At 27.6% G+C, this 26,053-nt stretch overlaps 1 protein-coding gene across 1 annotated transcript in view; it reads right to left on the bottom strand.

Annotated features, from left to right (window-relative positions):
* LOC136075800 (NACHT, LRR and PYD domains-containing protein 3-like) overlaps positions 1-18,293 on the bottom strand; it is a 28,499-nt gene extending 10,206 nt beyond the window's left edge. The window contains exons 1-4 of the mRNA XM_065789238.1: positions 17,996-18,293; positions 12,973-13,020; positions 12,664-12,685; positions 11,803-11,843 (exon numbers count right to left, since the gene is read on the bottom strand). Coding sequence (XP_065645310.1) covers positions 11,803-11,843; positions 12,664-12,685; positions 12,973-13,020; positions 17,996-18,293 — 409 coding nt within the window. The remainder of the gene's footprint in view (positions 1-11,802; positions 11,844-12,663; positions 12,686-12,972; positions 13,021-17,995) is intronic.
* Between the last annotated feature and the right edge of the window lie 7,760 nt (positions 18,294-26,053).

The raw sequence follows: 26,053 nt of genomic DNA, 5'->3' as shown, positions 1-26,053 counted from the left end.
ATCACCTTTAGCGACAATAACAACATACATATTCTTGAACAATAACAACTAATCCAATTTGTCAAAGTCAATTGATGACACTAATTAATAAGTTTTTTCCACATCTTATGCATCATTAGACGTTAGTTTTTGACATTACTTTAAATTCCTAACTTAAAAATCCAATAGGAGAGAGATTTTGTGATTAGGGAAGCTAAATCATTTTTTAGGTGTACAGTACTTTTTGTCAGTACTTCCTCTATTTTTACAAAGTCACTAGTGGCATTCCAACCAAAACAGCCTCTTTTGGAGATCTTTTGGGTTTGTAGACCAGGTTCAATTATGATCTCCTAATCGATAGTTGTAATTTATTTCTTTACAAAATAAAGTAGGCGCTATTCTATGAGTAAAGCTCTAATTATTGGCTACTTTTAACTGCCATTTTTTTGACCAGAGATAAACTTTATAAATGGCAACAGCAAGATCGTGACTGTAATCAGCATCCTTAAATGAATGATATCGTCAGCATATAACATTAGAGAGCAATTAAGATCATTTGTTATAGAGGGTAGATATTTAATATATAACAAGAATAACGTTGGACCCAAAACGCTACCCTGTGGAGCTCCACTAAGGATGCTGGTCGGATTGAATAGTGAATTTCCAACCAGAACGTTTTGATATCTGTTGGAAAGAAATGCTGATATCCAATGAAGCAGCTTATCTATTATGCCGTACATTGCAAGTTTTTTCAAAAGTTTTGGATGAGGTACAGAGTCAAATGCTTTTTGAAAATCAATGTACACCACATCAGTAGTTAAATTGCTGTCTAAAGCTTTATTCCAGTCATTAGTTGACTCTAGAAGATTTGTGCAGTGATTTTTTAGATAAAAAGCGGTGTTGATTAGGTGTTATTAGATTATTTATATTAGGATAATCAGTGATACATGAACTAACAATACTTTCCATTACTCGACAGCTAGTACATGTGAGGGATATAGGTCTATAACTGTTAGCATCTGAAGTAGATCCTTTTTTAAAAATAGGCGAAACCACTGTTTTGGTAACGAGCTAGACGTAAAACTTGATTCTACTATATATATGAAAGCGGAATACATATTATATGTGCTAACTGTTTTAAAAGTATATTTGGTGTACCGTCAGGTCCAAATGATGTGCTAGGTTTTAGATTTTTTAGTTTTTGATGAACTATCTTTGTTGAAAAATCTACGCAATCCATCTTAATATGTTCATTAACAAAAGCATTAATTTTAGGCAAATTTCCGTTATCTACCGTAAAAACACTTCCAAAGTGTTTGTTAAACACTTCCGCAATTTCAATATTGCTAGTAGTAAAGTTGCTATTGGTTTTAAGAGGATATATTTTTTTGGGGTTGTTTAGATTTTTATTTACGTAACTAAAAAACTTATTTTAGTTTTTTTCTTTGACCAGTTTTAGTTCCATATTTTTATGTTGTTTGGATATGGCTTTTTTACATTTTGATGCATATTGGATATATTCCTTTTTGTGCAAGATGGTCTTAGTGATCGATCATCTTTTCCATAAAAATGATTTGCGAATTAGCATTTTATAAATATACTTTGGATAAGAACGACTTGATGCATCAGTACCCTCGCGCATGCTCTACCTATATAATATATATATATAAATATATAAATATATATATATATATATATATATATATATATATATATATATATATATATATATATACACACACACATACATATACTATATGTGGTCAATTCCACGAAAAACTTTTTTTTTGGTAATAAATTCACCCTCTTTTTACTAGACTCAAAAGTTTTTAGCTTATTTGCTTAGCAAAGTTTGTATATATATATATATATATATATATATATATATATATATATATATATATATATATATATATATATATATATATATATATATATATATATATATATGTAAATTATGTTAGTGTATTTTACAAATAGAGTGCTCAATGTTCTTAAAGAACAGAGCAATAATTAATTAGTAAAAAACACTTATCTAACTTTTATCCTTTATCTTTTATTTAGATAAAAGTTAGATAAGTGTTTTTTACTAATTATATATATATATATATATATATATATATATATATATATATATATATATATATATATATATATATATATATATATATATATATATATATATATATATATATATATATATATATATATATATATATATATATATATATATATATATATATATATATATATATATAGTATATGGGTCATTCTCCTGAAAAGTAACATTTTCAATAGTTAATTTTATAAAAATTAAATATTAAATTTTTTAAACCAAATTTTTTTGTGGTTATAGCTTTGAGTATATTTAATCATTTGAAAGTATCCACACAACTCATTAAATGTCAGTTTACTAAAAAAAATTAAAAACTTATAGCGTATTCCACAGACGTGACAACTTTACCACAGACGTGACGTTAAGAGTAATATCACTTATGCTGTTGCAGCTATAAGTGTTGCTAAAGTAATTTTCAAAAATAATAATCATCTGTAATCAATAGTTTTTATTAGCTAACATAAAATAGTACATGGTACAATTTTTTAAAATCTTTTAGAAATATTTGAGTAGGGGGGTACTGACTTGAGAATAGACCATGTTAGCATAGGGATTTCATTAAAATTATTTTTTATATTCCAGACATAGTTTCATAGGGTGGTAGAACTTTTGTATTTAATATTATTGAATGATGATTTGTGGTTGCTGTATCTGGTTTTCGACTCACCTTCCGTTAATCCGATATAAACTTTGCTGGGTTGGTTTTTTGCTGCAATGATGCATTTATATATAATATTTGTGGATTTGCACTAACCATTCAGGGGGCATTCTGCTTTGTTTTGACAGTTGCATTTTGGATCATTATTTTCAATTTTTGGAAAGATAATTTTTTTGTTGTGGTTTTTTATAATTTTTTCTATATTTTCAGTGCAACTGTACTTTACCTTTACTGTGTTTCTGTTTAATATTTTGTGAAGTTTGCGTGTCTTAGGTAAGTTTTTTTCTAGCAAATACAAGAACATTTTTGCAACATTTGTGGAGATGTTTTTATTAAATGGGGGGTTGAACCATATGATATTGCGTTTACGATTTTCTGGGGTGTTTTTTGTTTGATCTGATATTAGAGGGAGTAGTTTTTGTATCCGCTATTTTTTAGTGCTTGTTCATATTTGTTTTTAGATTGATTAAATATAACTTTGCTGGAGGAATTTTGCGATAGCCTGTTTGATATTGAAGTAGGTAAGTGTTTAATAATTTGTGGTGGGTGATTATAAGATATGTGGATATATTGAAGATTATCGTTGGGTTTTTTGAAAGGCTTATGGGCGTTTTGGGCTAAATTGAAAGTTACATAAAGTTACATAGAAAATTAACTGATTTAAGATTTGCTTTTATGTCTATTTGAAATCCAACGTCTTTAAACTTTTGGATTATATTTCTTTGCATTTGCTCCATTTCTTGGCCGTTAGAATTGTGTATTATCAACAAGCCATCATCACGGTAAAACCCTATGTCGGTTTTTATAATTATATTAGATAATTCGTTGAGAATGTAGATCCCTACAAGTGCGCAAATTTCAGCGCTATCGTAGCTGCCCATTGTTACATCAAAACTTTCATGATTCAATTTTTTTATCCATGTGTTATTGTTGTAGTAGAGGAGGGATTTTTGGCTATGTATTATAATTCTAAGTTGGTCATCTGTTATTGCGGTGTGTTGTTTTGCAAAGGAAACGGCTTTATTAAATATTTCTGTAGTTATAGATGGATAAAATTCAATTATGTCGAATTGGATGAAGAAACAACTATTTTTGTCTTCTATGCCGTTGAACCAATTAAAAACGTCGGTGGTATTTTTCCATTGGTTTACTTTTAGGCTATTCCTAAAGTATGTGTTAGTAATGTCTAAGATTTTCTTGCTTATTTTTCCAATTTTGCTAACAAACAATTTTTAACAATAATTAATAATTTTAAAATGAAATTTAATAAAATTTAATAAATAAAAACTTAATTTAATTTTATAAAATTTAATTTAATTTAAATAAATAAAATTTAATTTAATAAAATTTAATAACCTTAAAATAAAATTTTTACCAATAACAAACAATAACGATTTTAATAACAAACTTTGCTAAGCAAATAAGCTAAAAACTTTAAAGTCTAGCAAAAAAGGGGTGAATTTATTACCAAAAAAAAAAGTTTTTTGTGGAATCGACCACATAGTATATGTATATGTATATATACATATATATATATATATATATATATACATATATATATATATATATACATATATATATATATATATATATATATATATATATATATATATATATATATATATACATATATATATATATATATATATATATATATATATATATATATATATATATATATATATATATATATATACATATATATATATATATATATATATTTAAATGACGACAACTTGTATGAGAGTTGAATAAATTTAATATATGAACATCAATAAATACAAATTCTCAATACTAATTTTTTTATTTTATTTAAGAAATTTTCGCTAGATTATTGATACTAGCAATTTTAGCTTTAAAATTTTTGCTAGACTTAAAAGTTTTTAGCTTATTTGCTTAGCAAAGTTTGTAAATATTATCATCTTCAAGTTTTTACCATAAAATATCAGTTTTAGGTTTCTTTTTATTTTGAAGACCAAAATAAAATTTTTTTTAGTTATTTGATAGACTGCCTGCCCCAACCAAATCCTCAGTCAATGTCGCAGCACTCTGTTGCAAGTCAGGCTATTTTTCAGTTCATGTAGCAGCACTCTGTTGTGAGTCAAGCTATTTGTCAGTCAATGTAGCAGCACTGCGTTGTGAGTCACGCTATAAGATAGTTGATGTAGCAACACTCCAAGGCGAGTCAGGCTATAAGATAGTCGATGTAGCAACACTCCCTTGTAGCAGCAGGCTATAAGATAGTCGATGTAGCAACACTCCCTTGTAGCAGCAGGCTATAAGATAGCCTGCTGCTACAAGGGAGTGTTGAGGTAGTAAAATTGTTGTTAAAAGAGACCTTTTTTTACATTAAAAGTCTCTTTCGACTTTGAGATAAGGATATATATATATAAAATTAAATTTTAGAAAAAACAACTTTTAATGGAACTTAAAGTTTCATGCCTATTGGCAATCATCAGCCATGAAGTACAAAATTTGTTGTTGAAAAAATATATATTTTCTTAAATATTGAGCACTTTACAACAATCAAGAGTTTAGTATTTTTATTACTAAATCATACAACAGCAATATATATATATATATATATATATATATATATATATATATATATATATATATATATATATATATATATATATATATATATATATATATATATATATATACATACATGGATTTTTTTATTTATTTTTTATTTTATAAATCTTTATTTAAAATTGATTAGCATTACAAGTAATGAATTGTACAATTTTATCTGTCCTTTAATATTAATATTTTGCCAAGAATACAGGGGAGGAACATATTATTTATGCATTGAAAAAGCAGTAGAGCTTCCAATATTGCTAGGGAGGTAGAGGTCACTAACGTAATCAAGAAGGATTTGGAGGTATTTTTAAATAAAAGTTTTTTGGTAAGTAGTTGTTTTTGCAGTGTTAAGAGCATACGGGAATCTATTAGGGTTTCCGCTGTTGGTTAATTTAGTAGTTATAGGATGGCATGGGTCTGCAAGGATCTTTTTGAGTGTATTAATACAGATCCTGTCAAGTAACTCTTCAATGTCAAAAATAATATTGAAGCTGCTTGAATTGGTTACATCAATTCCAATAATTTGTAGGGCATTTTTATGAAAATGTTGGATCTGTCTTTTTGCAGCAGCACTGCACGAAGTGAGAATAGGAGCACTATATATCAAGTGACTAATAGCGTAAGATCGGTAGACCTGTAAAAGGTTTGGCTGAGTGTGTCCAATTTGCTTAAGACGTTTGAGCAGATATGGTACTGATTTTATACTGTAGTGAACTTTTGTCCATTGTTCATTCCAATCAATATTCTCATTGAGCATGATTCCAAGATATTTGTGGCTGCTCACTATTTCAAGTTCATATTATTATTGAGTACAATGGATGGTAAAGCTTGAATTTCAGAGCATCTGGGAATAATTCTTATGATTTTACATTTCGGGCCATTAAGTTTCATTTCGTTTACCTAAGACCAAAGAACGACGCCATCAACAATGGATTGAGGCAGGTTGGTAGGAACTTTATCATTAATTATATAGGTCAGTATGTCATCAGCATATTTTTCGAGGATGGTTTCAAGTGGAAGATAGACGTTAATGTCGGAAATAAATAGAATGAACAGGATTGGACCTAGAACACTACCCTGAAGTACACCTGCTTCGCTACATTTCCAGTCAGTGGCGTGATCATTTGTTTTAATTCTTTGTTGACGGTTAGATAAGTAAGCTGCGATCCAAGAGGTGAGCCAGCTAGGTAGAATGTTCACTAACTTTAACAGTAACTTGTCATGACTGACAAGATCAAAAGCTTTTTCGAAATCAAAGAATATTGCATAAATTGATTTGTTGTTATCTTTTGCATGACTCCAGCCCTCTATAATTTTAATAATAGCGTCCATCGTACTTCGGCCTGGAAGGAAACCAAACTGTTTGTTTGAGACCCATAGGTGCTTGGTGTGATGGACAATGAATATGGTAATAATACGTTCAAAAACTTTACATAATGCGGATGTAATGGCAATTGGTCGATAGTCATTAGACAATTGTGGGTTAGAAATTTTTGGAATCGGTGTTATGTTTGCTGATTTCCATTGGTCAGGTAGGTAACTGTTTTCTATGAGGCGGTTGAATAGGATGCAGTGATGAGGCAATTTCAAAGCGAGCAGGTTTGAGTAAAAACGGAGAGAGATCATCTGGTCCTGAGAAACCTGGTTTGAGTTTGCTGAGTTGGTTGATAATGTTATTAAAGGTAAAAATGGGGGTAGTAGGCAGGTTGTAGGGGGTAGTAGGCAGGTGCCTCTCGGTTAATGAAGCATGAGAGGCTGGGTTGTTTCTTTCCAGTCCAAACACTTTGAAAATGATCATTTAATTGGTTTGCTCGTGTCTCAGAGATAGGGGTTGCGATTTGACCTTTATCAGCAAGACTGATTTCACGCCAAAAATCTGTTTTTCTAGTAGTGAAACGCCTGTTATAGATTCTCTTTCTTTTGGTAAGTAGTTTACTAATTCGATTTGCAAGTGCTTTCCACTCTTTGTAGTACCCGGAGAAAAAGAGTTTTTGACGCTCTTTTATACGGCCTTGAATAAGTGGTGTCATCCAAGGCTAAGGGTTAACGAGTGTTGTTGATTTTAGAGGTTGGCAGATGTCTTGGGCAGAGAGTATAGAATGATAAAAGTTGTTGCAAGCAACTTGTATTTCATACGGTGAATCAACTAAGATTTCAATATTGGTAGATCGTATCAGTGCAACAGTGTCAGCAATTCTACCTGACCGGTAAGCAACCTTGTGGGGAACCGGGCAAGTAGATTTATAGAGATTTAGAGGAGGTTGACTAACTACAACAAGGTGATCTGAATTACCAAAACTAGGAAGGGTACTTGACACATAGCATTTAGGGGCGTTACTCAAGATGATGTCAAGAATAGATGTTTTTCTGGTGGAGTTTGTATTGAGATAAATGAGAAAACGACAAATAAAGTCAGTAGGGCAGCCATTTAGATCCCCTGCAAGAAATATTAGTAGTTTATTGCCGATTGTATGTATATATATATATATATATACAAATATATATATATACATATATATATATATATATATATATATATATATATATATATATATATATATACATCAATACTAATATATATATATATATATATATGTATATATGTATGTATATATATATATATATGTTATATATATATATATATATATATATATATATATATATATATATATATATATATATATATATATATATATATATATATATATATATATATATATATATATATATATATAAATATATATATATATATATATATATATATATATATATAAATATATATATATATATTTATATATATATATTTATATATATATATATATATATATATATATATATATATATATATATATATACATATATATATATATACATACATACATATATACATACATATATATACATATATATATATATATATATATATATATATATATATATATATATATATATATATATATATATATATATATATATATATATAGAGGGAAGGCGCCTATGATGGCATACTGGTCATATTTCCATAAAAATTGGTGAAAAAGTGATTAGACCTACATGACAATACTGACTTTGAAATAGTTTTAGTAAAAATACGTCCCTTGGGCACAAATATTGTTTTTATAATCAACAAAAATCGATTTTAGGATGATCTGTTGTAGTTTTATTCCCTTCATATATCTTAGATTGTGATATTATTATTAACTGTGCAGAAAGGGAATTTTCATGGTTTTTATATCCAAGTTTTGTGCGTTTAGTAGAATACTTACTTTAATTTTATATTTTGAACAATACAGACACATCTTGTTTTAATGAAAATGATGACTTCTTATCATGATGACATACTAACAAGTTGGGTGTGTTGCAATATTGATAAATTGGGAAAACTTATTTTTAAGTAAAGTACAAGGAAAGGGTTGCTCCAAAAGTTTTTCTTTTGGTCTAAAAAATACATAAAACGCAATATATCCTATGCTCATGCGCGAAACTTTACAATGCTGCTATGTAGCATGAAATGGTAAATTAGGATGGTTCCGGATAATTTCTAGCTTTTCTGAGGTAAGACTCTAAGGTTAAATGAAATCATCAAGTTACCCTTGATCCTAACCCGTCCATAACATAACCATCATAGGAGCAGTTGCCTCTGAAAACGTAGTTGTGCTTTTTTTTCAAAATAGTAATAACTTATAAAAAAAATAAAACTGATGAAAACTCCGAGGGTTATTATTGCTCAAAATCTGGTCTAGAAAGTTTGTGAATTAAACGTTCAAAATACAGAACATATTTTAAACGTTTAAAAATATTTTCAAGACCAGTTTTGTATAACTGCACTTGAACGGAAAGTCTTAAGTCTTTTTATGACGTCTTTAGAACGTCCTGAAAAGATGTCTTTGAGCGTCAAATCTAGAAACAGCTTAGAATGTGTCCTAGACGCACCATCTGAACATTCATTGTACATTTTAAAAATGAGCAAAAAAATAATTGTTAAATAAAAAACCTTTTTAAAAAAAAGTTAATGCCATTAGATAATTATGAACGGTAGTGTATATATATATATACATATATATACATACATACATATATACATATATATATATATATATATATATATATATATATATATATATATATATATATATATATATATATATATATATATATATATATATATATATATATATATATATATATATATATATATCAGTGCATGTGATGAATAAAATTGCCCAGCGTTATATTTTGCGCTCGTATTACTGAAATACGTTATCAACAAGCTCCATTATGCGTGCTCGCCATTAAGTCTTTGAGAGCGATATTCAGAATTGGAAATTGGTTACTATGGGGTCATCTACAAATTACGTATGCAAGTACAGGAAGGGGGTCACTCAAAAGCCTACCAGTGCGTACAAGGAAAAGGGTGGACAATTTTTTGTTTGAATTTTTTTAATGTGAAGTCCTGGAAATCAGACAAAAAAGCTTTGGTTTTTTAGTAATTGTATTTGTCTATCTACTGGAAAATATGTCACTGCAACTTTGATATTAAATAAAAACAATGAAATACTGCCATTTAAACTAAAAGATGACTACATAACTTTATAACCCTTTTGGATGAAAAAGCCTGATTGCCGACATTCTAAACAACAGAAACGTTTTTAATTTGAATCATAGATAAATAATAGTTTAAAAAATAAAAAGATTAAGAATATTTCTTTTATTTACAAAAGATGTGTGAAAAATAAAACAATAAAGCAAAAGAATCTTATATTTTTACTAAATCTTGTAGATTAAAACTTTTGATTTTTTAAAATTCAATCAATTTTCAATTTTTTAATTAAAATTTTCTGTTCTCATTGGGATGAAACGTTTTGAAAATAGTAAACATTCCCTTCTATCAGTAGCAGTAATGACTTCATAACTTTTCATTCATTTTTTGTACAGAAAAGAAAACTGCTTTCTAATTTAAAATGAATGCACCATTTAATTATTATCAAGTGAATAATACTTTATATACTTGATTATATACTTAATAAATATATTATAGACTTATACTAATATAATATATATTATTGTAAGTATATATATAAATATAATACATAAATAACTTATATACTGACATTTATTTTAAGAAGTACGTTGTGAAACTAGTGATGTAACATTTTTTCTTTTGTTGTTTGTGAGCACGCTTCCTAATGTTTCAATTCAAAGTTGTATAACAAATAAACTAATACGTATTGTTTTAATTTTTATTCAATTTTATGAAAATCAAGGCCTCAAAGTATTTTCCTATTTTTCTAATTTTTAATTAAAGTAAAATTTTTTGTTAGCTAAATTTTTTCATTCTAACCCTGATGGAGTTACGGTAAAAAATGTAAGTGTTAACTTTGTAAACAACAAAAATGTTAAGAAAAAATGCCAAAAACTTTTGAAAATTCACATTTCGCAAATTAAAAATTTGAATGTGTTAGTACACTATACACAAACTAAACATATTTACTTAAAACTTTAAATATGTCTGCACATAATTTTAACAACAAAAATTCAGTTTTTAATAAAACTGTTAATAAAACATTTTTTGAAACCCAAGCATCCATTGATTAATTACAACTGCATCCATTGTTTAATTACAACTTTCATGTTGTTAAAAGTCTCTAGTTGTGACATAAACTGAAGCGCTTAATGGAATGCAAATGTTTTTTTTATAACCAACACAGACAAAATATAAAAGAGAAAATATAAGCTAATTATGTAAACTTAATCGTTAAAAAAACTATGCAGTGAGCAAACACATGATATTAAAAACAGATATTTTTTAACACAAAATACAATGCAGATATGTTATAATTTTTAGTTTGTTGACAAAATTATAGCTGAGATCTGGTCTAATGTCTAGATTGAAAAATTTCCTCTGATTGCAGATTCTTTTGCTCTCAAAAAATCTGAAATCTTTCTTAGTACTTTGAAACCAAGGATAACTTTAGTTTTGCTTATCATGTTTTTTTTAGTTTTTTTTATGAATTTTTAACAAGTTTTTTTTTTTTATATAGATATGTATTTTTAAAACAAATTCTCTCCATATAATTTTTTTAAATATATATATTTTTTTGTTGATGCAATTCCCTCTCTTAAAACTATAGGTCTAAAACACAAACTCAAGAAACTCAAACAAGACCACTGCACAAATAAACATATTGAGCAAAGTATTACTAGTGATATAATTGGGTCTTGGTCCAAATTTTCATTTTCAAAAAAATCAAGGATAACTTCTGGTATTACAACACTGTAATACAATTTATACTTACAACAAAAAACCACCAAAATAACTAAAATTGGTCACTTTTTTTACCTCTTTACATTTTAAGCTTTACCTCTACTTTTTAATCAAACAAAAGGATATTAAAACCTTATGACTACAAATCATTTTGGAATATACTTAATGTAAAGTAATTTAAAAAATATATATAATTACCTTTTTTGGCAGAAAATCTTGAAGTTATTTCTGTGGAGTTTCTAAACGATTCAATTTAAAAGCTTCAAAAAAAAATTTTTTTGTGAGCGCAAGAGAACACAAAACTTACAAAAGAATAAAAGTAAAAAACAATGTTCTAAACAATCTTCTATTACAAGCAATAACAATCTTCTATTACAAGCAATAACATCCTTCTATTTCAAGCAATTACAATCTTCTATTACAAGCAATAACAATCTTCTATTACATGCAATAACAATCTTCTATTACAAGCAATAACAACCTTCTATTACAAGCAAAAGCAATCGTCTATTACAAGCAATAACAATCTTCTATTTTCATTTAAAGAACATTAATTAACAATAATTATATTAACTAATATTGATAATATTATTAGCCATTTTCGTTTGAAGAGCATTGATTAAAATTTTAATTACAAACCGATTTCAAAAAAGCTACACTATTTTTTTAACAATATTTTGTAGTACTGCTAATAACGTAGTGAAACTTTTATAAATAATCAAAATTTTTCTTTGTTCTTTAGTAAGTAATATTAATGTTAGTTTACTCCAAACACTTAAATATTTCATTTATAACTTTGATGTTTATAAGATTCTATAAGGTTTTTTAAGGTTATGCTTACTATTATTACATTTAAAATAAATTAAGTGATGGCTTTGAATAAAATTGAAACCTACATAACCAAAATGCAAAGGAGGAAACTAAAAGTTCTTGATAAAGACAAAAATGTTAAAATCTGATTTTATTTAATGCAATTTTTTTTCAAACGTAACATACTGTCTCAGAGTTAACAACCTGATAAAAACCAAATTAATACCAACATTCAGCATTCAACCTAACATTGAGAGTTGAATGTAATTGCCTAAAATATATAATATATAAAATATAAAATACAATATTTATAAAAATAGATATGATGATAGCAGATCTAAATTTAGAAAAATGACAACTCAGAAACTTCCATGCAATCATTTTTAAATTTTATCTAAAACAACCAAATAAAAGTAAAACTGATCCATTCACTTTTTTTACCTTACATTTAAAGCTTTACCTTTACTTTTTAAGCAAACAAGGTTATTAAAACCTGATTACTACAATTCATTTTGGAATATACTAAATGTAAAGTAATTAAAAAAAAAACATAATTACCATTGTTTGCAGAAAATCTTGAAGTTACTTCTGGTAAACCTGGAGTTTCTAAATGATTAAATTTAAATGTTTCAAAAAAAAATTTTTTGTGAGCACAAAAGAACACAAAACTTACAAAAGAATAAAACTAAAAAACAAAGTCCTAAACAATCTTCTATTACAAGCAATAAAAATCTTCTTTTACAAGCAATATAAATTCTTTCTTCAAAAATGTATGCTCTTCCTTTGCATATCATAGAATTAAAAAAATGACACTTGAGATGAAATTTCTTATTGTAAACTTTGTTACGAGTAACAAAAAATCCACAAAAAAATTTTTTTATTACTCAAAATTTTATTAACATTACAACTTGAACTCAAATGCAAAAAAAAAGCTACGTTATTTTCTTAGGAACCAAGAATTTTTTCTTTCACTTTCATTATCATGAGAATCAAGGCCACTAAACATGTTTTCCTACAATTTTTAACAAATTAAACTAAAATTTTTTGTATTGATATTCATTAGCTTGATTTTTTCATTTATTCAAAACCTGTTGGAGTTCGTGCAAAAAATGTATCTGTTAATTTTGTAAACAATAAAAATGTTAAAAAAAACTGCTAGAACATTGGAAAATTCACATTCTGCTAATTAAAAATTTGGAAATGCTTGAACTAAGGATCTTTATTTAAAACTTTGAATATGTCTGCACACAATTTTAACAACTAAAAACTCAGTTTTTAATAAAACTTCAGAATAAACAAAACTTTTTGGATTTTAGTGAAGGACAATTTAACCAAATCATTCTATAACTGTTTCTTATGAAGCACTTAGTGTTTTTGTAACTGACATGCATTTTTGTCAATATACTATTTTTTCGTATTCTGTAATCGCTTAGGATTTATTTACAAGCAATAGCAATCTTCTATTACAAGCAATAACAATCTTCTATTACAAGCAATAACAATGTTCTATTACAAGCAATAACAATCTTCTATTACAAGCAATAACAATCTTCTATTACAAGTATTTCATATTTCAAGCAATAACATCTTCATTTAAAGAACAATTAAACTTTATTAACAAACCAACTTCAAAAAAGCAACGCTATTTTTGTAACAATATTTTATAGCACCTCTAATGACGTAGCGAAACTTTTTCAACAAATCAAAATTTTTTATTTATTTATTAGTAAATAATATTTATATTACTTTACTCTACACACTTAAATATTTCATTTATAACTTTGATATTTTTAAGATTTGATAAGGTTTTTTAAGGTTATGCTTACTAATATTACATAAAAATAAATTAAGTGATGGCTTGGAATAAAATTAAAAACTACATAACCTTAATGCAAAGGAGGAAACTAAAAGTTCTTGATAAAGACAAAAATGATAAAATCTGATTTTATTTAATGCTACTCTTTTTCAAACGTAAGATACTGTCTCAAAACAACCTGACAAAAATCAATTTAATACCAACATTCAGCATTTGGTAGTGACACCAATCCTGATTTTAACCTAACATTGAGAGTTAAATGTCATTGCCTACAACACAATATTTACAACACAATATTCACAATATTAAATGTCATTGCCTACAACACAATGTGTACAAAAGTAGATTGTAGCAGATCTAAATTTTTAAAAATGAAAATTCAAAAACCTTCTTGCAATCATTTTTCAATTTTACTTAATACAACCAAGTAAAAGTAAAACTGATCTACCATTAAAAAATGAACATTAGGTATTTTTTTAGAAACAATAATATCAGAAAGAATTGGGTACGAAGTATTAAGTAGCAGAAAAAAATTTCTAAAAGCACAGGCATCAAAAAATAGAGTAACATGAATAGTATGTTTTTTTTAAAAAAAAAAATTCATAGTATGTTGTTTTCTTGAGAAGTATAATGGCCTTGCAACTGTTGGCCTTGTTTTGGCCTTGGCCTTCAAAAAAAAAAATACATAAAATTAAAGAATTAAAAGTTTTCATTCTTTATTTTCATGTATTTTTGTTTTCGGCTTTATACATATCTACAAGTATGTTTTCTTATTGACTTTTAACTTTTTTTTGCACAACCTTAGTTTATTTTTACATTATTTGGTTTATTTTCACAGTAATCGTTACTTTTTGTTAATAAGTGGCCTTAACGTTAGACAAAAACTTAAGTCTTTGGTCTTGAAAATGATTAAGTAGGCCTTGGCGTTGAAACTCCTAATTTTGGCCTTGACCTAAAATCTTGGCTTTGGTCTTAGCCTTGCAACATGTGGCCTTATTCGTGCTACTTTTGGCCTTGTTAACAACTCTGACTCAAGGATGCAAATCAGCATCGGGGAAAGAAACAGTGTCACATTTCAAACCATAAATTCAAAGCATTGTTCTATGAAGTTACTAAAAAGAAAATGGCCAATCATGAAACTTTGTTCAACGCACTGAAGATTATCTCTCTAACACGTATTGAGTCTGAGCAAAAACTTTCTGTTGCTGAATTATTCGTGGTGAAAATTCGATCCAGAATGAATGACAACTTACTTTTTATCAATATAACAATTATCAATTAAATCAGGAAGAATAAAAAATAAGACTAACATACAGATCATTTGAAGATCTGCTCCAGATATGGTAACAGTATTTAATACAAGGATGGATAGGAGATATATAGAAATAAAGAATAGAAACCAGAAGAAGAAAGCGGCCATCATGATAAAGAGATACAACCTTAGCAGATGGTTCATAAATATTCATTCATCCATTCATAAATATTTATTTATTCATCCATTAATAATTATAGGATGATCTAGATTGTTATGAAAAAGATAAGCCAAAAAAAATTTAGTTTAAATTTTATCTGAATTAAAGTTCACCAGCCACTAAGAGCCCTATGCTAGAGCAGAAGTGAGATCCTTTTCAAGCTCAAATGCCCCTTAAAGCAATCAGAGAGTATTGGCTTCTTATCAAGACAAGAATAAATGGTAAAATGTTCAGCATACAATACCACCTTAGATGTAAATTTAAAAAAGTATAGGGCTAAGGATATGGATAAGTTAAAGGAAATGAATAAGTGTGCTGTCTATTGAGAATAACTTTTATACTATAATTGGTACGAAAGGTTTCAATAACCTTAAAGATGTTACCTGATACACCATAAAAAGAGAGCTTATGGAGAAGACCAGCATGCCAAACTTTATCGAAGACTTTATAAGTGTAGAGAGCTTATAAAGACTTTATAAATGTAGATAGATGTTGTGAGCCTTAGCCTCACAACATCTATCTAATGCAGGATAAAACCTATAAGTTATTAGCATTAACAAATCAGCAGAAGAACAAGAAGATCAAAATCCATATTGATGATATTATTTATTAGATTCAAGATGAGAGATTAAATGTTTGTTAATTAAAAACTTAAAAATATTGCTAATGATAGGAAGAAGACTAATGGGAAGGTAGTTGGACGAGTTCGCTATCGAGAATTTTCAAAAATAAGGAAAACACACGTCACTTTCCAACAGGCTGGAAAACATGACTCTGATAAGCACTTGTTAAATAGTTTTGAAAGTATAGAAAACAGCTTCAAATAACACTTCTGCAAGACTATAGCAAGTATGTTGTATTGGCCACAAGCTGTAGAAGAGTTTTTAGATAGAGAAGCTGGAGAGATATGAATGCCAAGTAATGGATCGACCTGTTTGTTGGCTATATCAGTTAGGAAATGTGATTAGTGGAATCAAGAGATGAGATTGATGAAAAGTTGTTAGCAAATAACTCAGCTTCGTCTTTAGGCAAGATTGCAAAATATAAAGCATGCAAGAGAGGTGGAATAACAGATTTGCCTAGATTAAAGACACTGTTAAAGATTCTCCAGAAGTCTCAGGAGCATAACATTTGAGATAAAATACGAGATTTTGTGATCTGAGAATAGCGGGCTTCAGCCTTAGACTAATCCTTTTTACATTGGTTTCTAGCAATAGTAAACAGATGTCTGTTTTCTAAAGAATTGTTTTCACGTTAAATATGAAAGTAATGGTTACAATTGAAAATTGCAGCAGCGCGATAAGAGGAAAACCATGGAGAAGAGTGAAGACTGACATGGAACTGTCAAGAGGGAATAAAAGATTCCATGCCAGCCTGAATCCAAGGAGTTACATAATAAGCAAATTTATCAGCAGAAACAAAGAAAATCATGGCAAGAGCCCAAGTCAGCTTAAGGGTAGTTGTAAGAGATATGATGATAGGGGAATTCTGCAAAGTCATTAACACTAGTACAAAGCCATTTAGTGTGATAAGCATTAACAATACCAAAAACAATGATATTGGCTTAAGAATAAAAAGAAAGGACTCGATTAACTTGATCAGAAATAATATCCAAAATAATAGTCTTAAAATAAAAGAGAGCAGTATAGAAAACAAGAAAGGTGATAGAGTGAAGTAGTACTAAACGAAGGCACATAAAAGAATAGTCTGTAAATTCAAACCTAGTTTTCTAACAAATGGTTGAATTCTTGCAAATATAAATGGCCAGACCAAGCATGTGACTATTTGAGTCTTTACAAATTAAAGGAAAATAACCACCAACAATAAGTCTGAACTTTGAAAGAGATAAGACTTAGCTAAGAAAAGTTACTTCATAGACCACAAATATTAGAGAACTTGGTGATGACAATGGATTTTTGAGTTTTATAGTTTTTTATATTTTATTAAGTTTGAAACAGTTATCACTGTAAAACTATACTTCAGAATATTTTAGGATACATGATCACATTTTAATAATTTACAAAACACTAGTATAACACTGTTGAGATATTAGAAAAGTTTTCAAGAAGTTTAGATAATGCTCTTAAGTCCGTAATATTATAACCAACTTAGTTTAGTTTTATTTGAATAGATTTTGTAATTCGACTGTCGTAGCATGAACATAGCATGGAATTAAATAGTCTTTAATAGCATCACTATCATTGAATAAGAGTTTTTTCTGTAGAAAATCTAAATATTTTGCACACAAAAAAATTATCAATTAGTTTATTATTATTAGTTAAAAAATAATTACTTGTAAATTTGTCAATTTTTCTTATTAAATCTATTCTCTTCATGTTTCTTAAAGCTGTTTTTAACTCCTCAAATGTTGGATTATCACTCATTTGCATCCATGTAGTTAACATTGAATACGCCTTTTCGTCAGTTTTAGGATTATCTTCATCAATCATACTTAAATAATGTTCTTCAATATTTAACCTACGTCCAAGAGTTTTCCAACTTACTCCAATGCATTCACTAAAACTCAACATGAACTCTGGGCTATAAAGAATGTTTTCACACTTCTTTGCATATGTATTATTTTGCGCCATTTTGATGTTTCTCAAAAAAAAAATTAATACATACTTACATGTATGTATATATATATATATATATATATATATATATATATATATATATATATATATATATATATATATATATATATATATATTAATTAATTGCATTGCAGCAACATCTTCTTTATTTTGATTTATAGCATTTATTTGCCATTTTATAAAATTTTTTATTTATTAAATAGTGTTAAAACTTTTATCGAACAACACACTATAGTGGCTGAAGTGGTTAGCTCTATGAATGGAAAATACCAAAAATCTTACTTTGGACTACAAGCAATCTTTTAAAATTTATTTACATTGTAATACACCTATTGAGAATTCATGTTAAATAATATAACTGCAGTATATTATGGAATCGTAACTTTAGCTTTAATTTGCAAACTTGTGAAATTTCAGATTCTTGAATGCTATACTTAAGTGAAGACTTTGCTTGGTACTGCAATTATTTTAACTGTTGCAAAGACATTTAGGCAATAAAATATTTGTGAAGGAAATGAAAGAAAAATAGCTACAACTACTAGCATATAAATTTTTTCTTTACTTTTACTTATTAAGCGAAAAACTTTTTAAAATATTCTTAAGTAAAAAAAACTTAGTTTTTTATGAAACTTATAGATTTTTTTTTTTTATTTATAATCATTTACAAAAAAGGACCTTTTTTAGTTTTAATTAAAACAATTTGAAGCAAAAAAACTCACGATGCGTTGCTCAAATACTAAATGAGGAAATAGGCTTTTAAATAAAGGATTCAACATATTGAACTGATTTTCATGACGTCGAATTTTTGTTTCTATTTTTATATTTAAAAGAAAAATATTAGGTTTCTATATAAAAAAAGTTTTTCGTATTTTTTTCAATTCATCTGGACTAATTTTAGATTAATCTTTAAAGCTACATTAGTCTGGATAATTTTTTTCATTAAACCGAAAGCGCCGATATTTATATAATTTTATGAATTAAATCAGAAACACAATTTAATAATAAAATGTCATTGAAAATAATAAAAAAATCTGCTATGATCTGATTCTTCGCTTTTTGGTTTTTTAAAAGTTCCTCAACGTTCTATTCTAATAGATGTTTTTATTTACTTGTGGCTATGAAAATAGCCATTTTTTAATTCATTGCAGAACAGCTCATCAGTATGGTTCTTCATTTAGTTCATGGTCTTTCTTTTTCTTTTTATACTTCCTAGAATAGTTAATTTATATCTGGTCTTGAAGTTGTGCTATTCATATCAATAAATAAATCTCGAAACAACTTAATCATTGTGATATCCTAGTTTAAATTTCCCCCTGTCACGATCGGATAATTATCAAATTTGCAAGCAACATTTTCAGTTTTGGTTGTGCCACTTCCTTTACTGACAAAAGAAACCCATATTTTCAATTGTATCTTGAATAAATGCTGGAATTTTTTTTTGCTTTCAATAAATTCTTAACTCTTTTGTGAATATTTCTTCCTTGCTTTACTGCTAAGAGTTTACAAGCAGTATTAAAAACCAACTCCATGCAGCGCATCCATAAATAAAGACTGCAAATTCCAAGTTTCAAAACTTGCTTGCTTAAATTTTTATTTTTTTTCCCAATAGTTTCAAATTAATCTCCTTAGAATTTGCAAGACAAACATAGCAGAATTGAGATGAAATTCTTTTCTTAAGCATATTGGATACAACAGTGTTTAGTGTTTTACCATCATTCATTGTGGCATAAATAGTTGACAAATTAGACTTTACTACTAAAAAACTTTCACCTAGATTAAATTCAATATTGTTCAATACAAAAAATTTAATAAAAACTTAACAGAAACTTAATAAAGAAAAAAATTAAGTTCATACCCGTTTTTTTATAGAGGTCTACATTTTTACAAATAGAAGTTCTGTAGTATTGAACAAGAATTGTTTACTCAAAACAAAGATTTGACTGATTTTTATTTTCAACCACTTACTAAAAGTTAATGAAATAAAAAGGCTCTATAAAAAGACTATATAAAAAATAAGTTTAGATATGGTAGGTGTGAAATAGACTTACCATGACCCATATTATAAGGGTCATGTCAAATTCATATACGTTCAAGTCTAACTTTAAAATTTCTTTAAATTTTTTATACCAATTGTAATTAATCAATACATATCAAGCTGGTATTTTAAATATTATTTAGAATAACTGCTTCGGATACTTATATCTGAACCACGGATTGTGAAACAACTACAGAAGAGTATAAAATATTTAAAAGTCAACTATATTATAAATTATTTTTTTATTCATAACTTTAAAAGGTAGACAATATGCATAGTTTTTTTAACGCCTACTAAAAAATATTAAAGTAAGAAATAAGTACAGAAATGGTAGAATTGACTTATACAGACCTGTGTTTTATGGGTCAAGACAGCTAAAATGTGTATATTTCAATATACTTTACATTTTTCTTTATTTATATGTACATTTTCGATTAGGAAAAATATAAAGAAATACAAACAAGATAAGAATTCTTCTGGATGTAATCAAATAACAGTGATTATACCTTTACAAGCTTCTTCATTTTAAGCTTTATATTTCTTTGTAAAGGTGAATGAAAATATATATACATTTATATACATTTTTTGGTTTTTTGTTTTGCCATCTTAGATAAAAATTTTGCAAGAAAAATCACTACATTGTTTTTTCTCATGAAACATTGCAACCAACTTGATTTTTTTGGAGAAACAGATTTACTTCCTAATTATTTTCTAATTTTACACAATTACATTCTAAATATCACATTTGATAACATTATTTCTGTTTGATTGTATAAAGCGTTTAGTTATATTAGTAGAAACTTTGTGATAAACTTTTGCATAACAAGTGAAATACAAAAAGTTGTATTAGGCTTGCATGCGTTAATTATTTATATAAATGCTATCAGTGTTGTACTCAGCATTAATTTAGGAAATACCATTTATGAAAAAGATTCTTCTCCTTTCCAACCTTCTTTATACAAAGAGTTTTACAATGATAATGCATTCTGTATTGAAAAATTTTAAATTTTGTACTTGTAGAGTGGCACAAACACTTTCTTGGCACTTTTTCACAGAAAAAACTAAACAAAAACATTTTTGGTTCAAAATGAGTCAGCAATAAGCAAGATTTCATTCAGAAAAGATTTCATTCAGAGTCAAATCTGTTTTGGTTGTGTTAATTAAGGCAAAAAAATATCTATATTTGAGGAAAACAGTCTATTGATTTATCTGATCAAAGACTATCTGAACTCAGTCTGAACCTTAAGTCTAAAATCTTATCTGCCTGGAATTTGCTGAAGCTGCATAACTTGTATTTTAAAACAGAAAGATAAAGCAGTCAGTAAAGATTTGGAGACTTTCTGAATAAATGACTGTCATCAAGTTAAAAATAAATAAAAAAGATGACAATTGCTATTGAGCTGTTTGAGCTAAGGCTAAAAAAAGTACTAAAAGCAGTACTAGAACAACTAAAATCAGTTGTTCACATAATCTTTCTAAATTTATCTATCTGATGATTATTGATGATAATCTGAGATAATTCCATTATAAAAAAAAAATTCATCCTGCTCAGAATGCTGTCAAAATGTTGGCAACGGTATTTGTTAACCTTGCAACAAAAAAACAACTGCTGAAAACTGCTATGCCTTAATTACATCAATAAATCAAAATACTTCTGACAGAGTTGTTTCTTGTAAGCTAAAAAAATATCTATTATTGGTGATAGCACAAGTATAAAACTTGCAACAGGAGGAAACATTCTTCCTGTTAAAGTATACAGAGACCAGTCACTTAGCATATAAGAAACAAAACAATCATAAAGTTGACGATAATCTTTTAAATTGTACAGTAATAGGAAAAATGCAGCTGATAAGTTAAAATGCTAAAAGAAGAACACCTATGCCAAACACCTATGCTATTACAGGAGAACACCTATGCTGTTACAGGAGAACAGCTATGCTGAAGTTACAAACAGAACACATTAATTGAATAGGTTTTATGACGTGATAAAATGTCGACTCAAGAACAGTAAAAAAATTTTTTGAAAAAGATATTGTTAATTGTACTGAACTATCTATGCTGGTAAAAGAAGATACCAGGTCTTTTTAATTCAGTTATATGCAGGGATGAAAAATGGGAGTCCAAAGTCCAGGAGTTCCTGTTTTTACCTGGAATTTGGAGTCCTGCCTGTCCTTATAATTTTAGGGAGTCCCGGACTTTGGGAATTTTAAATTTTATATCAGCATATAAACCTTTACTAACAAACCGTTATTAGCTTCTACAAGTTTATTAGTTTAAAATTGTTTAGCCAACAGCAACGTAATTTTAAACTAGTGAAAGCTTGAATGTACTGAATTGCGCTGCATATGGCAAGCTCTGCGTCATATAAATTATTCCAAAATTTGAAGTGTGTTTATTACAAACACAGTCTATAGCATGCAGGTTAAGATTTACTAAAAGACTTACATTTATTCTATTCATTTTCCAAGACTTTTTTTTTTTAAACTTTTTTTTTTTGTACTTTGCTATTTGGTTTAATTTTGTAAAACGTATTCAAAATTTCTTTGTCATAATTAGTATTAAATAAAATAAAAAAAACAGTTTTGCCAAAATTGTTTGTCAATTTATTCTGAAATGTTTTTTTCCAGGCATTTCATCATGAATCCATACTTTTTTTCCAGGCATTTCATCATGAATCCATAACTTTGTGTAAAAATGGCTTCACAGTTCGGATTAACACTTAACAGAGATAATATGAGTATTCAACTTTGCAACCTTGCCATAAAGCATCGCAAAGAAAATAAAAATGTCATATATAAACTATGGATTTATTTAAAGTTGATTCAACTACAAGATATATGTGTCACTACCTTGGTATTAATGCCCTACACTTTAAAGACAATCAATTTATTGTTGTCAATCTTAGCACCATTGATACAAAAGGAAAACAAACTGCAGACTACACTAAAAAGATTATTGAAAAATGTTTAGATAAGTTTGGAATTAATAAAGCTAACATTCTTATTTTTTATCTATCATTCATTTATTTAAAATTGAAAATGATATGTTTATGTATTTCTTCTTTATTTGTTTAAGGTTACATAAAAAAAATATATTTTTGTTAATTACAACATGATATATTTTGATCTTCTTTATTTGTTTAAGGTTACACAAAAAAACTATATATTTTTGTTAATTACAACATGATATATTTTGATCATGTTACTAAGATAATAAAAATTAAAAGTTTTTAATATTCTGAAAGCCAATTCTATGACAAAAAAAAACAAGGTCTTATTTGTAAAATTCTGATAAGTAATTTTTATTTTATATTCTTTTAATTCATCATGATCCTAGTTCGTTATTTTACGCGTAGTCATATAGCTAATTTTACGTGTAGTCATATAGCTGTTAACTCAGTGGCAAAAGGATTAAGACCACTATAAATGAAAAAACTTGCCACAGGACACCTTTTTTCAAGAGTAGTTTTAGAAGGTAAGATTTTCTAAGAACCAAAACACATCAAATTTGTTTGAAAATTTACATATAGATTAAAAAGATATAAGGAATCTAATGGAATGGGGGAAGCTTTTTAACATTTATACATAATTTCTAAATACTCAGCATTTAAAAACTTTAAAGTTTATTTATTAAAAAAAAAAGTCTTATTAAGCTCTTTACAACCATGCTAACCATATATAAATATATTGACAAAAAAAATCCTCTAAAATGGTTATCTTCAGAAAGTAGTTAGTAAGAGTTTCCAAAATATGTGTTTTAGCTGATATAGTTGATTAGCTTAAAATTAAATAAGAAAAACCAAAATTCATAAATAGAGTTCAACTCTTAAAAATAAAATGCTATTACTATAATTTTTAGAATAAAAATTTGAGATATCAGGTCGGATATATGTCAAAAAATAAATAAAAATTTCTATTATAAATTTAAAGCTGTTCGTATTTTTATTTGAAAATTAATTAAAATATTATATTTAAGATATTATAAATATGCTTGACTATTATAAATAAGCTAGTAATTATAGATATTATAAGATATTTGAGAGATATCAGGTCGGATAAAAGTGAAAAAAAAAAAAAATTATATTATAAATTTAAAGCTGTTGGATTCAAATAAAAATGTTAAATAATATCTTTATTTGAAAATTAATTAAAATATTATATTTAAGATATTATAATAAATATGCATGGCTAAACAATAATAAGCTAAACATTAATAACAATAAACTTACATTCCTATCATACATATAAAACACTCATTCAACACCCCTTCCTTTTTTTATTTGCGTTAACAGAATGTTTATAACTTTTATTATAAGTTCGAGGCAATGGTACATTACTAACTTTTGGTTGCATTTCAAACATGTTCACGTTGTTAAGGATGATCCAAAGTAAGATTTTGACTTTTTAATAAAACACAGACTATTTAATTCATTATCTTTCGATACAAATTCAATAACTTTGTAAGTCTGCGTTTTGTTATTTTTTCAAAATTATATTTTGAATCATCCTAAAGAACGTTAACCATTCGGGTGCGGCTTTTCCTATTCACGCAATATTTATACCAGTATAATAAATATTGCATACGCAATTGCGTATGCATAGTTGCGTATGCGTAAGATTATAGCTAATCAGCTCTAATCGCGTTTTAAATAGTGTTATCAACATCAACTAAATCGACTAAAATTTAATTATTATTATTATTCAGTGATCAAATACAAATACAATAATCTATTTATAATTTGATGAAGAGGTGCTACACCAGGCCCCTCTATGCTGACGAACATGGAGATACAGAAGCTACAGACAAAGCAGCAATTGTATCTATAAAGTTACTTTCTTATGTTGTTTTTGAAAGCATTGATGGATTGAGCGTTCACTGCTTCTTGCGAAAGCGCATTCTATGGGGCGACAATTCTATTTGAAAAAAGTCATACCGCTCCTCGCAGTTTTTTACCATCTGACGTTCTAGTTTATGGTTATGGCCTCTTAGAATATACTTATCTTTACTTTTTGAAATGTTTTGCGGGACAACAAAACTAACAAGCTCGAGTTTACGAGTGATTTTGAATTGCTCGATAAGATCTGCTCTTTTGCGGCGTTCTTCAAGAGTTGTTAAACCGAGCCGTTGGAGTCGATCTTCATAGGTCATGTGTTTAATAGTCGATATTGTTTTTGTTGCTCGATGTTGGACTTGCTCGAGAATGGCAATGTCTGATTTTAAATGTGGTGACCAGGCTTGTACAGCAAACTCAAGATGGGGGCGAATGTAAGTGAGATACAGAGTGCGCCATAAATAAAAACTGCGACTGCGAAATGTTTTTTTGAATCGCCCTAGCACTCTATTCGCTACTGATACGGCTGACTCTATTTGCGGTCTAACGTTAAGGTCATTCGAGACCATCACACCAAGTTCTCTTTCGACTTCGGTTTCTTTGAGAGGACGACGGGTGTCGTCGACGTTTGACATTGAGTATTTGTACGTTGACTTGTTACATCCGCGCCCAACATGCATTACTTTGCATTTCTCAACGTTGAAATGCAAGAGCCAAATATGTGACCATTTCACTGCTCTGTCAACGTCATCTTGGAGAGTGATGTTGTCCGACTCCTTTTTAATTATCCCTATTATTTTGCTGTCGTCGGCAAACAGTTTCATATGATGAGTAATACTGTCCGGCAGGTCGTTTACAAAGATTACGAATAGCAATGGGCCCAAGACT

The sequence above is a fragment of the Hydra vulgaris genome, chromosome 02 (assembly GCF_038396675.1).
Source record: "Hydra vulgaris chromosome 02, alternate assembly HydraT2T_AEP".
Classification (NCBI taxonomy): Eukaryota; Metazoa; Cnidaria; class Hydrozoa; order Anthoathecata; family Hydridae; genus Hydra; species Hydra vulgaris.
The sequence above is the reverse complement of the archived record's forward strand: the minus strand, read 5'-3'. Positions and strand labels throughout refer to the sequence as shown.